This window comes from Cavia porcellus, unplaced genomic scaffold (assembly GCF_034190915.1).
Source record: "Cavia porcellus strain 051 isolate PalLab524CR breed Dunkin Hartley unplaced genomic scaffold, mCavPor4.1 scaffold_5, whole genome shotgun sequence".
Classification (NCBI taxonomy): domain Eukaryota; kingdom Metazoa; phylum Chordata; class Mammalia; order Rodentia; family Caviidae; genus Cavia; species Cavia porcellus.
The window spans coordinates 58,764,145-58,776,931 of NW_026947488.1; the positions used below are offsets into that span (position 1 = coordinate 58,764,145).

Genomic DNA, 12,787 nt, shown 5'->3' on the forward strand with positions numbered 1-12,787 from the left:
CCTACCCATGCAGGTGACCTGAGGGAAGCAAGAGTCCCAGTGGTGGTGGGCACACAGGGGTGGGTCTGGCTGCTTCTCCCTGCCTGCACAGGCTGCCCATAGGAAACAAGTTTCCTGATGGCGACCAGGAACACTGAATCTCGGTGGGTCTTATGCTCATACCTTAAATTTAGTTGGGGCATCTGGAGAAAATGGAAAGCTGGCTCTCAGTAAGCTCCCTATCTTATGCACCCAGGACTATTGTGAATATGCAGTACTAGATAAACCTATTCAGCATTCCACTCTGGTACTGCCATCCAAAGCCAGCCCTTTTGTTTCCTAGGTGTCTGGGGGTGGGGTGCCTGGTGATCTCCAAACCAGGAGTTGGAGGAGTATGGAGGCTTCTAGGAAGTGTGGGGCTTAAGGAATTCTGTCCTCATCATGACAGAGGGCAACTCCTAGGGACTAACATGTTCCTTTTTGCCTAAAAATGGCAAAAGACTCTGTCCAACAGTTCTGCCACCTCCTACACCCTGGGCTCTTCTCTGAGGGTGATAAGGAGATAGAGCAGCATCAACGGTGACTGGAACACCCAAGTGGGGACTCAGCTGCTCCCCAAAGGCTTCCCCAGTGGCCACAGGTGCGTGGTGGCATGGCTACTTCTCTCAGCCTGTGTGGCTACACCAGGACTCCTCCAGTGGCAGCAGGTGGCACAGTCTTCCCTACTTTGGTCCTCCAAGGCACTGCTATTGCTGGGATCCTAAATTCTACTTTAATTCTACTAATGCTTGGATCCTTAATTCGTTCTTAATTCTACTATCTGCTAGTGTCTGGAAACAAGAAAGAAAAGGAAGTTTCTCAAGTCAGCTGACAAACAAGAACTAGTAATAATTACAAACCATATTACATGTGTTAAGGAAAGCTAACAAGGCAGAGAGGGGCAGAGCAATGGACACTCTGCTTTGGGTGGGCTGATCGGGATGAGGGGGTTACCTATGTGAAGAAGCTTGGCAGATGCAAAGGCTGTGAGGCAGGAGCGAGGTGACTGTGACTTAGAAAGCCCAGAGACCAGCATGGCTGGAGCCTTGGGAGTAATGAGAAGCTTGATAAGCAGGTGGGGCTCTGAAGGTCTATGTCAGAAGTTTGGGTTTTTTCTAAGTAGAAGAGACACCTCTGAAAAGTTGGGTTAACTTTAATCACAGTGATGTGATCTGATTTGGGGAGTTAGAAGATCATCCTGAAAGCAGGCTGTAAAATACATCAGAGAAGAAAAGAATAAACAGGGAGATAGAAGGATGTGGCATAAGATACCATCTGGTGCCATGCATGAGGGTGACATCAGAAGACAGAGAGAGAAACAGTGAGCCCAAAAGGCACTTTTGATTAGATCAGACTGGACTCTGTTGGATTCATTTGTGGAAGATGAGAGAAAGTGAGAGGCAGGATGTTGGTGCTGTCTGCTGACATGGAGAGTGAGGGGAACTGGGGAAAAGAAAGACTTGAGGACAAAAATCTACATTTCTCTTTGGGGGACATATTAAGTTTGAAATGCCCATGAAACAGCCAAGTAAAGATGCCAGAGAGAGAGAGTTGAAAGTTCAGAGCTAGAAACATAAAAAGGGTGGGGTCATGCCACACACAATGGCATTTAAATCTCCATGAATAGATTGAGATACTTAGGGATAGGAAGAAGCCCAAGACCCAAACTTGAGAAATTTGAGCATTTAGGGACCTGAGAAGAGAGAAGACAGAGTGAGACAGGGAATCGTGAGAAAAAATAATCAGTGAAGCAGTAGGAGTAGTGTCGTGGGAGTGGGAACTGAGAGAAAAATACGTTTTCTATGGCAAATTCACCAGGAAGCTCGAGGTGAGTGCAGGGAGGCATCTGTGGGCATGGCTAGTGCCAGTCTCTGCCATCTTGATAGGAGCAGCGTCACTAGGGTGCTAGGGATAGCTAGTGGCTTCTTGATCATTAATTGCTGGAAGCAAATCGTGCTGAGCATCCGTCCTCAACTTGAAAGCCAAATAAGTGTGAGAAGGCTTCCCAAGGGAATTTCACGTCCTGCCTCTGCTCCAGCTGAGTTTAATTTCCCAGGAGCCCAGCCTTGCCTGTCGCCTCCTCAGCCTGCAGCTCGAGCCGCCATGATGCCAATATCTTTAACTCCAGCTGAAGCATCAACTGTATTCTTGGGCCTAAATGATAACCTTTTTAAAAATTCTGCTTGACTTTGCCTTTCTCAAACACAATAATGGTCAAATCCCTCATCTGCCACCACCAGCTTTATTTTAATAAATTTATTTTAATAAATACATCCCCAGAGCAGACAGCAGAAAGACACACTCCTCCTCAGCACAATACAAATGACCAGGGTTTTCAAATGACTGTAGACCCGGAAAACTGAAAGAGAAAATACATCAAGCCACTAGATGGAAGTCTTCATTCAACCACCTGTGTGTTCAAAGTCAGTGGAGCAGGGAGCTGGGTTGCAGCTCAGTGCAGAGCCCAAGCCTGCGTGAGCAAGGCCTCAGTTATATCCTCTTCCTCCCCCAGCCAAAGAAAACGAAGAAAGGAAAAAGGAATGGGAAAAGGGCCAGACCACATAAACCAATTTAATTCATCCAACATTCATTGAACAAGCTCTTTGTACTAAGACAAACAACAATAACAATAATGGCTACCATTCATGGAGTACTTGTGCCAGGCAGTCGGCTGAGCGCTTTCCATAAATCGGCTCGTTGAATTCTTGCAACTGCCCCAAGAGGTAGGGAATGTTATGATTCTCATTCTAAGGACGAGGAACCCGAATCTTAGTATTACCTCCTCCAAGGAACTGAGCCAAGATGGTAAAAGGAGCTGGGTTCAAGAATGAGGCAACATGAAGGATACACACCTATAATCCCAGGACCCTGGGAGGCTGAAGCAGGAGGATGCCAAGTTTGAAGCCAGGCTAAGTTACTTAGTGACTGAATGAGATTTGCCCCCCAAAATTAAAAAATACAAAAATGGCTAGGGGCATAGCTCAGTGTGAAGGTCCTGGATTGTTCCCAGTACCACAGAAAAGACAAAACAAAAAGTCAGAAGGGGGAGAAGGAAGAAAGACTATCTCTGCCCACACTAAAGTGTTAAGATGGGGATGACAAGCCACAGGGTGGGGTGTAATTCAGAGGCTGGGACGATGTGGCGATGTGGCGTGGAGAATCAGCAAAGGCTGTGCCTTGCTTCCAATAGCTCAAACACCTAGGGGTTATTTAGCTTGTTTCCTTAATTGTCTGCACAAATACACCATGTCAAGCACTGCCCCATCCTCCACGTAGGTCAAGTCTATCTGCTTCTCTGGCCTTCCCTCTCCCTAGCCTTATAGGTGCCACAATTATAAATAAGATGGACTCCCTGGACTATAGCAAGAGCCCCTGTCCCTAGGTCCACCTCCCTCTGGGCTCAGAGGAGTCCACATAACACAGAGAGTATGTCTGTACCCTGTTCAAAACTTTCCACTGGCTTCCCAGTAAGTCTGGCCTCCTTCCCGTTATGTCTGAGCTGTCCTGCCAGAGTCTGGCCTTTGCCTACCTTGTAAACCTCCTACAAAAGCTGCTAGTTCCCCCCTGCAACCAGCATGAAACTTGTCATTGAGTAAGCAATGACTACATGCAGGAGAAAAGAATGGATGAAGAGTAGAGCTTTACAGAGGAAGCCACATCTGAGATCAGCACTGAAGTACAGTGGGATTTCTCAGGCAGTGAGGGTCAGAGGTGTAGGCCAAGGAGAAGGTGTGCTGGTGCACTGGGGTGAGCAGGCCTGGAGACAGCCTCAGGAAAGCAGCAGTGTTGAGTATGCCGGAAGCCCCTGCCTTGGAGGCTGCCTGGTACAGAGTAAAGTATTCAGCAACATGGCCACTATGACATTGTTTTATGTCTTTGCGCAAAGCAAGTTGCTCAGGAAGTGTCAGGTAAATTGTTAAATTACAGATTGTTGGGGAGCCCAAGAAACTCTGATCTGTGCATGTAAGATAGAGGCTGGCGTATGCTCTTGTCCTCAGTTCTAGGGGTGCTGGTGCTGCTGGTCCAGGGAACGCTCTTTGAGAACCAACTAGGGAAAGGGAAGCTTCCTGTGGAGGAGCAGTAGACCAGAGCTCCATCTGCCCCTCCCCTTCTGGATCCACCCGTCAGGGCTTATCTCACAATCTACCACACCTCCAGGCCCTCCCCTGAGCTCACCCCAGGCTGTCCCCATTGGACAGCATGTAATGCTTGGAAATTGCTCTTGTTTCTCTCTCCATTAAAACTTACTAGTCCTGAGTCTGTTTCTCTCAAGGCCACCTGATATCACACAGCAATTCCCACTAATGCTGCTCCAGTGAAGTCTCTTCTTAACAAAGGCCTGGCCTTAAACCATGAAGCCGTGATGGTGGTGTTTCAGAGTCTGTGCAGAAGGAAGTCAGAAGGGGGCTTTTCCTAGTGGGCCTTGCAGCACTCCTCACGACATGCTGCCAGCCTGACCTCGTAAGGCCACTAATACTTTCATTCGTACTTTTTCCCACTAAAAAGGAGGGCAAGAATGATTCTCGGGTCATGAGTAAAGAGTCCTGTATGTTAGCCAAGTATGTTTTTACATATCAGTAACCCCAGAACTCTGGGAGGCAGAGGCAGAAGATTGCAAGTATGAGCCTAATCTGGGTAATTTGGCAGTTTAGCAAAACCCTGTGTCAAAATAAAAGGTCACACAAAAAACACTGGGGCTGGAGCTTAGTGCCAAGACTATGGGTTCAATCCCCAGTACTGGGGTGAAAAAATCTTGTATTTGTAGCATCGGGCCAGCGATGTGCATCGTAACATGTGGTGTGTGCATAGCTTTCCCTGGAAGAAGATTCTCCGTGACCCAGGAGGCAGAGTTAATTTGCATCTGCGTCAGTGGTAAATCAAAGGGGACCAGATAGTTAATGCGCATCTCTAGCATTTAAAATACAAATGTTCTTTCTTCTCTGGGGCTTGAAAGCGACCCAGCAGCACAAGTCCTCTGGGCCCTTGATGTCGGACCTACAGATCTGGCCCCCAGCTTTCTCAGTTTACAGGGATATGAAATGAAAACAGAGGGATTGGAAGGAGAGCCAGTGTGGTGTGTTGTGGTGTGGTGTGGTGTGGTGTGGTGTGTTGTGGTGTGGTGTGGTGTGGTGTGGTCTGGTCTGGTCTGGTCTGGTCTGATTGCCATCCTCACATCTAGTAAGTATCTCTTTATCCTCGCGATGCAGCCCAAATAAGGAATTAGAAAACCCGATTGTTCTGTTCTATAGAGCAACAGAGAACAATCCCTGCAAGTGTCTTTTGATGCTAATGGGCCTTTTTGCTCTCAAAGCTAAGGACAAAAATGCACACACTTCTGAGCTGGGATTACCTGAAGAGACTTTCTGTTTCCACTGCTTCCCAGCTGTGAGAGTTAGACAACTTACTACAGTTCCCTGAGCCTGGGTGCTTCCGAAGTCTTGACAGCAGCCTACTAGGGGTGCTGTGAGCCTTCTGCAAAATCATGAATGTGAAGTGCAGGAGTTCTCTGTGGGGCACGGCTGGTGTCTCCTCATCCATGGCTCTCTGTGGATAAGTCTCTGGTTCACAGTGTCTGCCAATGTCTCCGGCGTGAATCCCCTCCCCATGGCTGGCATCAAGCTACCAACGTGTCACTGAATGCAGGGGGAGGAGGAGAGGTGTGCAAAGTGTGTTATTTTGTAGCATTTCTGCCATTCAGGTGCAAATAACATCAAAAGTAGAGATAACACTCGCTCGAACAGACCAAACAATTCTACGTGATGAATATTTACTACCTTTGTATTTTGAGTATTTACTAGCTTTGTTTTAAAATAGCATATTTAATTGTAAGTTCACACTATGTAATTTTCCATGGTAGCTGTGCTTAATGACTGGCTCACAGTCCGCTCTCTTGAGCCACAACAAGCCAGCCTAAGCTAGTTGCCCATCAGCTGGTGGTCAGCAAAGGCGACTTTCTTTCCCTCTTCTTTCTCTTTCGCTGCCCTGGGAAGAGTTCATGAAGGACTTCCTTGGCAGAGACAAAGATGTTCTTTGTCCTCTGAAGGCTCCATATTTTACTTTTGGCCCCATGGCCCCGGGCCACTGTCCCAGTCCTCAATCTGTGCTAAACCTCAGGGAAAATCTGAGCCCTCCGCAGGCTGCCCGCCTGGCTTCTCCTCGGCTTTTCCTTGGCTAGGGAGGCTGAAGGACCACAGACCCCAAGCAGGGGTTGCCCCAGCCTGGCTGGGGACAGCGAGGGAACAGTGTAGCTCTCCTAGGCTGAATAGTGGGGGCCGCCGGTTTATTTTCAGATTCCCATTTGGGCAGGCGATGGGAAAGCGGGGCCAGCAAGCTGTACTTTGGCAAGTCAAGGCCTATAATTAGCCTCTGCTTGAGGGTGGAATAAACCCCTGCTTGTTACTAAACAACAGCAAAAGCAGGACAGCCTCCAGCTCCCTGCAGTCCGAGATGGCACAAGCCTCTGAGGACAGATATTTGGATAGAGCCACTCTATCTGCTGGACAGCATCCAATTACCCCAGGAGGCACTCCTGTCCTTGTCCTAGAGGAGCACTCAGGTCATCGAGGAGCAAGGAAACTGAGAAGCCGGGCCTCTCACCTCATCTCACCTGGAAGCACTCTGCATTTCCCACCCAGCCCCTTCGCAGATGGCTCAAGTCATCCTCTTATTTATAAATAAGTTTGCCGCCAACTGAGAAAATGCTGCAAAATCACATGCTCTGTGCCTCTGAAGCTGGGCAGAGCAACACCCTGGTTTCCTGGGCCCACAGCCCCAAAGGAAGTAGATCCAATGGTGGCCATGTTGACTCCACACAGCGGAGCCTGTGGTTGCATGACAGCCACCATTTGGTCTCTTCAGAGCTGCATTCTACACACACTAAGGGTTGGGTTGGGTTGTATATTTTTCTTTTTCTGTCTACTCCTTGGATCCTAAGTTAAAAGTAGTAAAAGCAGTTAATAACTAATCTATCCCGAAGTGGGTAGCCTAAAGCTTCAGGGTCCCTCGCCTGCACCTACTCTGTCCCATGTCTAATGGCTAATTTGATTTTGGTCATTATTTATTTTTCTTAAAAGGGGTTTCCAGAATTGTGTAAGCTGAGCCCCACATCTGCATGCATCGGCGTTATATACTTCCTCCTCTATGTCTCTTTTGAAGCAATTTTCTCCATAGTGTGGTTTTTGGGCCCACGATCTGCATACTGTGTATAACCTGGCAGCCAGTGCCTGGGTGGGGCATTTGCCAAGGGTGTCTCTGCGGGAAGCTGAACGGCATGATAACCTCAGCCTCAACTGTCATCCACAAAGTGGCACTGTGAAGGATGGGTCAGAGGGCTCTTCTGACTGTGGTCTGGGCAGCTCTGTAAAGCAGCATGCAGAGGAGGCTCAGCCATTCCTCAGGAAGGAAGGCCACGTATGGGCAGAGTCCTTCGTAGTCATTATATTCAGCTCCTGTATCTCTGTTCTTGCTGCTATAGTATTTGGGACCTCACTGACCAGGAAAATTAGCTAATTCCTAAGAAGATAAACCACCTGCCCATGCTCACCTTTAATATAAGCAAAATAACCAATGCTAGGCTCTGCTCCCACCCTACAGCCTCTGCCAAGTGACACGGCCCTCGCCACGGCACAGCTAGCCAGCAGAGAACTAGGGATCACTCCTGCAGCCCACAGGCTTCTGTGCATATTTGAATCAGCCAGTCGTAGTGCCTAGGCACTTACTCTGCTTCAGGCTTTCCCGCCCATGAATTACACAAGTCCACACATCTGTGCATCAGCTGTGTTCCCTCCTGACCAGCCCGGTGCTGCCCCCTTGGACACTGGCATAGTGCACGCCCCTTCTAAGGAACTGTGAGTAATACATTAGAGCTAAGTCCCCATGAGTGACCAATTTTCACAAGGTTCCTCTGTGTCTCACTTTGTCAGCCTTGCGAACATATCCGACTTCCAAACATTCTCCCAGAAGGGGACTTGTTCCCAAGTCAGGGACTTACTGTGTCTTCTCAGTGGCTGTTACCCTAATCTGTTGGCCTCACTGTGTCAGAATACAAATAAGATCATGGGTCCATTTTTAAAGCCCCTTCTTGATGGTTTCTGGGAAACAACCCCCTGGTCTGAGCCAGGGAAAGCCTGGGAACTGGTCACCCATGGTCACGTGTTTCATGTATTCACCCATTCATTCAACAAATATTTAAGGAATGTCTCAAACTAGCCAGGCCTTAGGGACACAGCAGTGGAGGATCTGCTGCTCCTTGGCAAGGGGCCAGGCCATCTCAAAACAGTGGGACAAAGCTCTGATGGGGGAAAGCCAGGGAGCGTGGATGGGGTAGAGCCAAGTCTCACGGAAAAAGCAATTACCTCTCCCCCTGTTCTAATGTCACCATCTTAACTTTGCTTCATTTCTTTGGATTTCCACAAGCAAAACTAATCTTTGCTCCAGCCTGGCCCTGAGGCACAAGGGGGAACAGGCATGGTAGGATCTGTCCCTCTCTCGTGTATTTCCCCCATCATTCCTGTCTTCCATCTTTGGTGCGTGTAGACCTCCTTCTAGTTGATAAAGAATGTGCAACTCTAGTTATAAACTTACAAGTGGGATTGCTCAATCATGAGCTTTCCTATTATCTTCCATTGTGGCTGTGACTAATTTACATGCCCACCAACAGTGTACAAGGGTTGCCTTTTAGCCACATCCTCGCCGGCACTTGCTCTCTTTCATATTTTTGATAAGAGCCATCATAAGTGAGATGATGTCATTGTGGTTTTATGTGTATTTCCCTGATGATTAGTGATTTTGAGCATGTCATTAACTTGATTTAATCATTCCACAATGTAAAACATGTATTTAAAATATTGGATTATACACCCTAGATATATGTAATTATTATTTGTCAATTAAAAATAGAATTTGGAGGGTTGGGGATTTAGCTCCCTAGATATATGTAATTATTATTTGTCAATTAAAAATAGAATTTGGGGGGTTGGGGATTTAGCTCAGTGGCATAAGCCCCTGCCTTGCAAGCACACGGTCATGAGTTTGATCCCCAGTACTGATTTAAAAAAATAGAATTTTTCTGGGCATGGTAGTGGATGCTATAATCCCAGCTACCCAGGAGACTGAGGCTGGGGAATCACAAGTTTGAGGACAGCTTGGCCAATTTAGCCAAAGCAACTATATCTAAAAATAAAATTTTTTTGTTGCTGCTGGTGATTTTGTTATTTGAGATAAGGTCTCATTATGTAGTCTAGGCTGGCCTTGAACTCACAACAATCCTCCTGCCTCAGCCTCCCAAGTGCTGAGATTACAGATGTGTGCCACCATGCCCAGCTTCAAAATAAAATTTTTAAAAAGGACTGGGGATATTGCTCAGTTTTACAACACTTGCTTAGTGTGAGATCCCCAGGTTTAATATCCAATACCCCCAAAAATAAAAATAAATAATTTTTAAAATTTGTGTGTGTCTGTGTGTGTTGAAAACCCCTTATCAACCCCACTTGTAGCGTACTCCAAGGGGCTTGGGGAGCCAAGTTTGAAAATTACTCAAGTGTCCATGAAATCACTAAATTATATATAAAATGTTTATATTCACATGTACATTAGAAAGTAGATAAAATTCTAGAACTACACTGACCAATATAGTAACTGCTGGACATTTACATTTAAATTAATGACAGTTAAGTCAAATTTGCAGTTTCCTTGGCCCTCTCTGCTCCATCTCATGTCCTCAGCAGCTGTGTGTGCCCGGTGTCAGGTGGCAGTGTAACAAGACTTTCAGTCATCACTGGAAATTCTGCCAGGCACCATCGATCGAGACTCGGTCAGCTTTGAAGGCATCCCTGACCAAAATGTGTTCCAATCTGCAAAGGAAAACCTGGAAAACTTCATTCAGGGAGTCAGAAATCTTTCCCAGATTGTTAAGAGCTCATAGCTGTGACAGAGGCTATCAACAGGTCTGTCTTTGAATAACAATTTTTTTCCAAACTTCTAACTCTAATCTAACTCAGATCTTCTACCTTTTAATCTCCTCCTCTTTCTCCTTCTCCTCCTCCTCATCATCATCCTCCTTTTCAAAGAGGGAGACTAATTCTAAAAATACCTGCTGTGTGAAAGGTACCTTTAGCTCCACGGTATTTGTATCTGACACAAGACACAGTGGCAAGTGAGTGACCTATCTCCTCTGCATGTCATTCCAGGTGGGCGAGGCTGTCTTGGAAAACGCTCAGCTCATGCTGCAGACAGAGACCATTCAGGCGGGAGCAGATGACTTTAAAGAAAGGTAACAGTCTCCAGCAGCAGGGACAGCCCCGCACAGCCCCAGATTCCTGGGCAAGGCCAATAGCAATATCACCATCTGCATCCCTCAACTCTTCCCTCATGAAAGGAAAGGGTGGATGACAGAGGTCCCCAAAGGATTCAGAGCCACAAGGGCTCAGAACTGTTATCCAGTATCACTTAGTTGAGAGCAGAGTTCTTGAGCTGTAGCACACCGGGGGTCTTACAGAAAATGTACACCGCTGGTCCCCACCCTAGGTATCTGATTCCATAGGTCCAGAGCTGTGGCCATCATTTACAGTTCTAATAAGTTCCCAGGGATGTCAGTCCTGTTGGTCCTCAGTGCTGGTTTAGAGTAATGGTTCTCAACATCAGTTGCATAGTGGAATTCTGTGGTCATCAAGAATAGCAGTGCCCAGTCTGACAGACCAATGGAACCAGTGCCCTGTTAATCTCCCCAGAAGATTTTAGTATGCAAGCTTGAGAACCTCTGTACTAAAGCTCAACACTGTGCTCCCAGTGTGTGCTGTATGCATGGCTGATGCAGGTCACTTAAGTGGTATAATGATAAACATTTTATTTTTAACAGCTACGTATTTGTTTCTATAGTTACTTTCTATTTATGACCCATGAGGCTAGCTTTTCTCTCTAGTAGCACCATTTATAATAGCAATATAAAGTTCATCTTATATAAAGAGCTCCTAAATTTTATGTAAGATTTACCTTATATGTTTAAGGGAAATATAAAATGAATAGTAGTGCTGGGAATATTCATTTAGGGCAAAATTATAAAGATCAATGGAGTTGGGAAGCAGCAATCTAATGGAGAAATGAAAGGAAGACTGTTTTGGTGAGTGAACACTTAACTCTGAGACTATCCTGTGGGCAAGGGTGTCCTGAGAGCTGGGCACACGGGGAGCAGGGGGATTAGTACTCAGGGGAAGGTCTCTCTAAACTGCTAAAGACAAAGCAGGAGAGGCATGTGGTTGGGAGCCTTCATGGGAGACAATCATGTCTAAGGGTAGAGACAACTTAGGGCAAGCTTGAGAAACTGTTTCTCCATCCACAGCACAGATCTCTAGTACAAGCCACCCAGGAATCCAGGTGGCTCTCACCCACATCTTGCTTATGATGTGGTGGCCACAGAAGCATCATTGGTGAAGCCATCACTGCAGCCCCTGGCAGCTGCCCACATAGGGAGAGACTGAGGTTGGCAGGGCTGGGCAGGAGCTCAGCAGTACAGAGAGCGCTCAGCATACACAAGACCTCGGGTCCAATCCTTAGCACTTATGAGAGGAAAAAAGGATGACAATTTTAAGCTGTTCACACAACAGCGCTGAGTCCAGAAGTCTAATTTTTTTTCAATAAAATTACATATGCCATGTTTAAAAGGTAGATATTATTGGGCATAGAACCATGTGCCCAATAATATCTGAGCCAAGTGTGGTGTCACATGACTGTAGTCCAAGCACTCTGGGAGGTTTAGTCTGGAAGACCAAAAGTTCAATCCCAGCTTGGGCAGTTTCGTGTCTCAGTGAGACCTTGCCTCAAAGTAAAAAAGTTCTGGGATGTAGCTCAGTGCAAAATCCCTCTGTTCAATCCCCAGAACCAAAGCAATCATGAAAACAAACAACACCAAAACACACAACCATGTACACCAATTTAAAGTAGAACTTGGTGAAGTATGAAATTAAGGTAGGGCCTGGCTTAAATGTGTTTAACTCATTCATTCATTTATTCATTCACATAGATGCATTCACACATGAGTCATTGAATTCAGGGGCTAGGTCTTCTTGGGTCCTCAGTAACATCACCAGCAGCTATAATAGTGCCCAATGCAAGATCAATGTTAAACAGATGTTTGTGGAATGATTAAACGAATAGCTTCAATAAACTTGAGGGTGTCTTGGCTGGGATGAGCCACAGGTGAAGTGAGACAGCACGGCTAGAGGGGTGACATAGGGTCTTGAAGCTCTGGCAGGCACTGAGCTGGCAATGACTGAGGCTGCGTGCGGGGCAGAAGGGTGTGAGGAAGCTGCTTCTCCTGGAAATGGGAAGCAGTGCGTTGCAGCTGCTGCTCACGGAGCAACCCCGATGAGACTTGCAACCCAGGCAGATGCCAGATCCCCAGTATCAAAGAAAGAAAAAGCAAGAAAACTTAGTCCCACATAAAGAGAGCCAAAAAGGTATTTCAGACACCATCCTGAGACTGACCCAAAAGATTTGGTCCAGCTCTGAAGACTATCCTGGGTGGCATGCAGCAGGGCTCTGTCCTTGATTCCTTCATTTAACTTGTTTTTCCAGTGCTAGAGATTAAACTCAGTGTCTCACATAGGCTAAGCATGTTCTCTGCTGCTGAGCCATATCCCCAGCCATATCCCCAGTGAGCATGAGAATGGAGGTTGGAACCCAGACTTCTACAGCAATGGAGACTTACACTCTTGGAGGAAGAAATGTAAATAATTAGAGCATTCCCAAAATGAGATGGAGACTTTGAAAAGAG

The 12,787-nt window shown here is 46.6% G+C and overlaps 1 protein-coding gene across 1 annotated transcript in view; it reads left to right on the plus strand.

Annotated features, from left to right (window-relative positions):
- Bfsp2 (beaded filament structural protein 2) overlaps positions 1–12,787 on the plus strand; it is a 62,602-nt gene that overhangs the window by 20,726 nt on the left and 29,089 nt on the right. Inside the window, 1 exon segment of the mRNA NM_001173074.1 lies at positions 10,206–10,288. Coding sequence (NP_001166545.1) covers positions 10,206–10,288 — 83 coding nt within the window.